This window comes from Phragmites australis, chromosome 6, assembly GCF_958298935.1.
Source record: "Phragmites australis chromosome 6, lpPhrAust1.1, whole genome shotgun sequence".
Lineage (NCBI taxonomy): Eukaryota > Viridiplantae > Streptophyta > Magnoliopsida > Poales > Poaceae > Phragmites > Phragmites australis.
Window position 1 is genome coordinate 4402480 of NC_084926.1, and position 7246 is coordinate 4409725.

The following is a 7246-nucleotide window of genomic DNA, read 5'->3' on the forward strand; positions in this document are numbered from 1 at the left end:
CCTGATTAAGGCCACAAACCACAGATATTGTTAATTGACAGATGCGTCTAATTCCGTGTACTTCTTTTACATGCCAGCAAATCTGATCATATCTCAAGAACTTACTCGTGTACTGTTCAAAGATTGATGCACCATAAAATACTTGCGTTCACATTGATCGGTAAGGACCACAGCATGGTTGGACGATCCTATTGTATGTCTCAAGGAATCATGGGATCCACAGCGTGAGTTCGTATAGGCCGGCTCTTGTTTGTAGATCTGGTATGCTTAGCCATCTCGTAATGAGATGCTCCCATCGTACAGTACACTCTGAAAAATAATGCATGAGCTCGCCGTATAATACGCACTAATCACAGCTGCATGACACGAATCAGCTGTCCAGACACGTCTGATTGTATACTTATTGGTATTCCATGGAGAGATAGCTTGTCATGGTAAGAACTGGCAGCTGGCAGGTGAGGCTGCGGCAGGGAGATCATGCAGCAAGCTGCTCACATGCCTCCGGCAAGTTATTGTACGGTGTTGCCGCCTTTTTACGGTTCACGCTTGCATCAGTGGATATATATTTATTGTCGTGAGATCATCAAAAGAACAAACAAAGTTGCATGGCATCTAGGATGTACGCATGCAATAATTCCATTACTTGTTTTACTACATTTTACAGAGAGGGTGCAAGAGGACGAACTGAAGCCTAGCTAGAGTTACATGGGGTGAAGTGAACCTTCTTTCCTTGGCAAGGTTCTAGGACGGCAGGTAGCTTTGCAGATGCCTTCCAAACCCATGGGACGACCACAAAAATAACGAGAAGGGGTAGTACTAGTACATGGACACGATTACTGTATTAGACAGTAGCACCAACATGCGTTGCTGCTGCTCAAACATTTTCAGAGACGGGGGCAGGCGACGAGTTGAGTTGTGTGGCCTCCTTTTCCTCGGGGGCACAGCGAGCGATCAGGGAAGGAATCGAAAAACATGTAACAACCACCACGAGTCCGGTTTGGAGGCCACCACAAGAATCGTCAGAAAAAGAATTGGTGGTGGGGTATGTTCGTATGATTGGACACCGATTCGATCGATCGATTGACCAGTCGACCAACCGACCGACCGATGCCTCGTCCTAGCTCTTCCGCTACTGCTCAACTACACTCTCGGGCGGACCATCGGCGGCGACGATTTCCGCTTCCATTCCACCAGCCGGAGCAAGAAGTCCATGACCTGCAAAAGGTGACATTTTTACTGAGCTGATGCAACAAAAGATGTCAGAAATTTGATGGTGCCTGGCTCCTGGTCAGGTATGCGAAGTTGACCTCGCTTGGATCTTGGAGAGAGTAGGAGGCGTTGGTCTCCTTGGGGCTCTTGGAAACAAGAATTCCGAGGCCTTGACCCCTCTTCCTCAACACCTGTCATGGTTTTCGAAACAAGAAGATTAGTTATCAAATTGAGCAAGACGAATGGAACAGTCGAAATCACCGAGAGATAGGAGAGCTTATTGTTGACGCGCTGTACCTTGAAAGCATCCTCGTCGGTGCTGTCGTCACCGATGTACACCGGGAGGACGTCGCTGCAGTTGCCGAATCCTGGAGAGGAATAGCAAATAGCGAGGTGTCATCAGCCGATTTTTTTAGACAGTGGTGTGATACGCAAGTACTGAGTAAAAACCGAAACCAGAAAGATTGTGATGATACTGACATGCACGAATATAAAGATATCGGCAGCGAAAAACAAAAACGGAGGGGAGTGAGTTTGGCGTAACGCACGTACCGAGCGATTCAAGCAGGAACTCCAAGGCCTTGCCCTTGTCCCACATAATGCTCGGACGGATCTCCAAAACCTTCCTCCCTTGAGTGAGCTTTAGCTTGGGGTAGTCCTTGATCACAGCCTTTACTTGCTCAGCCAAAGCATTCCATCTCTGCAGGGAGAGGGAAGTAGTTAAGAGAGATGATGAGGATAAATTAACCACGCGTGATGCGGCTGCTGTGCGGTTCTTGCGTTGAAGTGGTTGACATCCCAAGATGGAGTAAGGCTTTGCCTACCTTTTCATCTACACATCTGAAGTGGACGGACAGGCAGAACTTGTTGTTCTCCACCTTGGCTCCAGGTGTGGATTTCGTCTTTTCCACCAGTGCCTTGTACACCTGACAAAAATGTGATTTGCCGCATGCGACCATGTTAATCTCCTTGTGCATCAACTGAAGCAGAAATGGACAAGTGTTCTTCTTCTAATTAATCCTCATTAGCAAGGCGAGTTGATTGATTTTAGTAGCATACATACCTCGTCGATCACGGGGAGGAACTCGCTTGCAGGTTGGCACAGGACCGACTCGGGCTGCAGATTGGCATGGGAGGGACAGATTCATCAGCGAAAGTAGTGGGGAGGATTGAGGATGATACGAGACGTCGTGGAGAGAGCGAGCGTACATTGGAGCTTGGTCCCTTGATGTCCATGCCGTGGCTGCCGGCGTAGTAGAGCTCCGAGAGGCCGACGAAGTTGCGCACCTGCACCGCGCAAGAAGAAAGCCAAATCAGCATATGCACACGCGCGCGAGCTTGTCGAGTGTCCGCGGTATCAAGACAAATGGCGCAGTCAATGTACCTTGTCGCGGCACCGCCCGCTCACGATCGCCGTCGGGAAGTGTTTCGCGACGTCGCGCACCGCCGCCCTCATCTGTGCACGTACACCGCCAAGTTGAGGAAACGTCAGTCAAGGAAGAACTCTTTAGGCCAGCGGTCATGAAAGGATGTGGCCTCGGCGCAGTACAGTACGATCCCTCACCGCGTCGCTCATGTAGGCCGTGTCGGGGTCGGCGACGATGGGTGATAGCGTGCCGTCGTAGTCAAGGAACACGACGATCTTCTTCCCCGTGGACGCGCTGGCAATCTGCTCGAACTTTCCAAGCGCCGACGGGTGCTTCCTCTGCTAGAACCAAGAGACACGAGAGGTTAGGCACCTGAAGGCAACAGCCCATGCACCATACCAGCCAGCGACGCGTGTCAAGAAGACGAGCGCATCAAAGAACTCACCATCCAGCCCGTGAACTCGTCGACATCGGCAGCGGAGCGGGTGCGGGTGGGCGACGAGGCGCGCATGGCGTCGACCCAGGTGCAGCTAGCCGAGCGCGCGGCGGCCGCGGCGAGGTCGAGGTACGTCTGCCGCAGAGACATGGCGCCGGCGGCCGCACCTCGGCAGGCCAAGAGGGTCGCGCTGGGGCCCGGCAGCGCCGCGCCGGCTGCAATGCCCATCTCGGAAACGACCATGTCTTGGTTCGTCATGTGCACCACCAACGGGCCGGGCAACTAGCTCGTGGAACGCAGCGCCGCCACCTTCTCGATCGTCTCGTCCGAACGCGAAGCACTTGGACGAGACGAACAGCTAGCCTCACGGCTGGGATCGAGTCTGTGCGCTTGCTTCTCGGAGCTTGAGGTGGGTGGAGGGCGAAGTGGGAGAAGTGCGGGTACTTATAGGCTATAGCCGAGGAGTGGGGCCAGATGGGCCATCCCAAGTGGAGCCGACGTGTGGGGCGGAGTGGTCGCCACCCGTCCTGCTTCGCTGGGCTGCCGCAGTGGCATTGGTGCACGCTTGCCCTGCCGCCTTGTTTGTTTTGTAGCGCATGCAGGGCAAGGGAAAAAGCAGCTCCACATGTGCATGCGGCCGCATACACAATCTCCATCCATTCTTACTCTAGAGTGAAAGATGAATGTTTTTCCGGTTGCCATTTCATATTACCGCGGATCTCGAAGCTACTGGCAATCGCACGCACACATTGGGGAAACTGCTATCAAGGGTAAGCAGTAACGTGCTTCGGTGTAGGGAAGACGTTCTTAGTTTATGCGTCCGAAGTACAAGAAAAATTATTGGTGCAAATAAGTAAATAGATGTAAATGTGTAAATAGCGAATGATATCCTCCGATCTCTATTAGTAGGCTACGATCGATTCTACTATCCCACCAGTGGAGTGACTGATTTGTAGAAAACCCTGTGCGGCCACGAAATATCTCGAAATATATACGATATATGTGCGACTGACTTTTATATACGATTTATGATTATGATATCATAATTATTGTATTATGCGTATTAGCTACTTGATTTAGTAACTGATACAGGAGACATAAAAGATCTTGAGAATGGAGTCCTATAAATAGTCAACTTGACGATCTTGGCTCTCTATGACACAACCAAGAAGGTTAAGGGGCATGTATTAAACCGTGTATTGGACTTGTGTTCAACCCTATACTTGGTCTACAAGTCCTAGCTACATATCTAGCTAGAACATGGGAATGCCATTGTGATAATCTTTCTTCTTTATAAGGTTAATTAGTATTATAATCTCATCCTCTTCGGTGTTGAGCCATGGACATACTGTGATATAGGCTGACATCCATCGGCTTAGGGAGTGTGTAACTTGACGTCTGTGCGAGAGGGAAGTGATTTGTCGGATGAAACTAAATATGGTATCCACGTTAGATGTTCTTGGTCTGACATCTATCTAACAAAATTTGATGAAAAAAAGAGTTACAATATGTATACATGTAGTCCATTTCACATGACTAAGGGATGTTATATGTGAGCGTGGAGTATTGATGTAATTGACCGCGTCATAATCACCTTAAACTTTTTTAAAAAAAAGAGGGTAGTAGCTCTGTCATTTATTAAAGAAGAAAAGAGTTTTTATAATAAAGCACATTACTTGGTCAATACGAAGGGGATGAGAAACTATAGAAAATAAAACAATAGAGGCCTTAGCACACAATAGCACCAAACACCTCTATTATGCACACAAAAGAGAGCTAAACAGATGCCCAAAATGCTTCTATTTTCGTGATGATGTCTTCCTTTGCCAAGTGTTTGGACGTGAGAAATCCATCTAGAATTTCTCAGTCTAGGGTGTAAGGGTGCGGACGTGCCAGTGTACCTAAGTACACAAAATAAATAGACGAAAGACAAAAGATAGGGAATACATTTTATTCATATTAGATAATACAAATATAGGTCCCGATGTGTGTGCACTCCATAGGCTGTTGGCGGCAATCTAACTTGGGCAACGTGGTCTTCTAGTTCCCAGGGTCTTGAAAGGCTTCTAGTTAATTACATCCGCGAGTCAAACTCACAGAACACCTCCGATTAAATAGCGTATGTGGTCATCTTCTTCATTCTTCGCTTCGCGTTCTCCATGCATGTGATGATGTGGTTGGTGTAGATGGGGTGTCAACATCATTCATGGCCTCGTCGGTCCATGAGCTGGTGGTAGCGTAGCTGATACATTGGTTGCACCCGCCCTTGTCGTTCGACTGTAGCGAAAATGGCTCTATTAGGCTGTGATTGTGATTTTGATGATTAATGACAATATAGTTAATGTAACTAACATGTTTGTTAAGAATATATGTTAGTAGGTCTCATAGATGCAATACATGAAGAAGCCACCGCAGCTGGGACAAAGTTAGACTGAATTGGAGAAGTCCCAGGAAGATTTACCTCACTGGATGGTCAGGTGCTCTGGGTGTTTGAACTCACCGGAGTATATTTGTCAAATAGGAGAGAGGCTTGAAGACCTCAGTGGAAGGTTCGGTGTTTGAGCAGAGTGCTCACCGGAGCAACTCTTCCAGAGAAGGTGTTGTGATGAAGAATGAAAGCTAATCCTCACCGGATAGTCCGGTGATTAGTGGGAGTTGCATCCAAGCATTTTCAGAGAAAAGAAGAGAATGCTTAACCCACCAGATAGTCCTGTGTTGAGAAGGATGAATGCACCGGAGCATTATTACCAGAGAAGGATGCAACCGCTGAAGATTGAAGGTTCAACCCATAGGATGGTCCGTTGTGAATGAAATGAACAATACACCGGATAATGAACAGTGCAAAGAGGCAGAATGAAGTTCAACAGATGGTCCAGTGATGAAGGTTGTGTAACATCAAAGAATTATTTTCAGAGATGGTTGCATTGGCTCGGTTGGCTGAAGTCAATGCACCGGATAGTCCGGTGATGAAGTGATGTGTACCGGATGCATACACCAAAGCAATTTACACAAAGAAGTAGGAAAGACTATGATGGCTTAGGATAACTCAAAGTATACACCAGTGTGTTCGGTGTTCACAGAGGCTTGAGTGAGGTTCCAACGGCTAGTTTGTGAGAGTGTACTCACCGGATGATCTGGTGTTAGTACTATTATTCTCACCGGATCATCTGGTGTTAACAACTTTCAGAGCCGTTGGGTTAACGGCTAGTGCGCGGGTTTGAGGCTATAAATACTACTCCACTCAATCATTTGAAGGTGTGGCGTGCTGCTAGAGTCTAAAGAAGTTCATGTACACCTGAAAAGATATCCAAGCCACGAAAGTGCTTAATGTGATTATCCAAGGCGATCAAGCACAAGATTAGTGAGTGATTAATGCTTATAGGCCTAGAGAGAGTGTTGCTAGTGATTGCTACCTAGAGAGTGGATCAAGGAGTGATCCAACCTTGTACCAAGTGGTACGTCGACACCTTGGAGTCTTGGTGACTCATCGGCAAGCTTGTTGACCCTCCGACTTAGTGTGGAGCGACGACAAGACGATTGTGCGGGGACACATAGACTCTTGCCTTGGTGGCTCAAGCTCTGAAGTCATCACGGCGGCAAGGAACCGGAAGAGAAGCTAGTGGTGAGACCTTGCCTTGGTGGCTTATCTGGGTGGAGGTCTTATCTTTGTGACTTGTTGGCTTAAGAGCTGTGACTGGGTGCCTACCGGGAGTATATCCTTTGTGGAGCTCCAATGTAGATTAGGGGTGACATTCATGCCATCGATACCACAGGAAAAAAATACTTGTGCCGAGTTTGCTTTCTCTATCTTATTTACGTTTCCGCATTTACTTTCTTGCAATTTACCTTCTTAGATAGGTAGCAAGCGTTTTGATCAGTAGAGTAGACACACTAGATAAACTTAGAACACATTTATATAGAAAATTATATAGGTTTATCTTGTGTTATTTTTGGAGCCGAAAGAGTTCTAAGTACCCTAATTTACCCCATCTTAGGATGTCACCGATCCCTTCAATTGGTATCAGAGCTAGGGCTCATATCTGGCTCTACAATTTGTGTCAGAGCTTCATATCTTTCACAAGGTTTCGCCAATTCAAGTGGCATTTGAGCCTTAGTCTTATTGTGATCGGTTAGGCTACACCGACTAGTGAGCAGTGACGTTCAGGGTTGGGATGGATTCCCATATTGCTTCACTTTTTGATAGAATAAACTTTCTTCGGTGGAAAATTCTAAT

General features: G+C 47.5%; 1 protein-coding gene across 2 annotated transcripts; it reads right to left on the reverse strand.

Moving 5' to 3' along the window:
• Positions 1-627: 627 nt before the first annotated feature.
• LOC133920363 (probable trehalose-phosphate phosphatase 4) lies at positions 628-3413 on the reverse strand. 2 transcript variants are annotated; one of them, XM_062364984.1, is made up of 10 exons: positions 3022-3413; positions 2774-2914; positions 2594-2665; positions 2419-2496; positions 2273-2326; positions 2034-2135; positions 1762-1909; positions 1507-1577; positions 1308-1400; positions 628-1215 (listed from the first exon to the last, which is right to left on the reverse strand). In XM_062364984.1, exons 1-10 carry the CDS (start codon positions 3268-3270, stop codon positions 1141-1143), a joined length of 1083 nt encoding a protein of 360 aa, XP_062220968.1. In that variant the 5' UTR covers positions 3271-3413; the 3' UTR covers positions 628-1140. The 2 variants fall into 2 exon arrangements, with proteins under 2 accessions (XP_062220968.1, XP_062220967.1); XM_062364983.1 differs by having other exon boundaries at positions 2774-2917.
• Between the last annotated feature and the right edge of the window lie 3833 nt (positions 3414-7246).

Excerpts from the sequence above, each read along its gene's own strand:
- LOC133920363 (XM_062364983.1), bottom strand. The coding sequence starts at position 3,270 with ATGACGAACCAAGACATGGTCGTTTCCGAGATGGGCATTGCAGCCGGC. Across the intron at positions 2,497-2,593 it reads GCGGGCGGTGCCGCGACAAG|GTGCGCAACTTCGTCGGCCT; the intron begins GTACATTGACTG and ends TGCGCGGTGCAG. Across the intron at positions 1,401-1,506 it reads CCGACGAGGATGCTTTCAAG|GTGTTGAGGAAGAGGGGTCA; the intron begins GTACAGCGCGTC and ends AAACCATGACAG.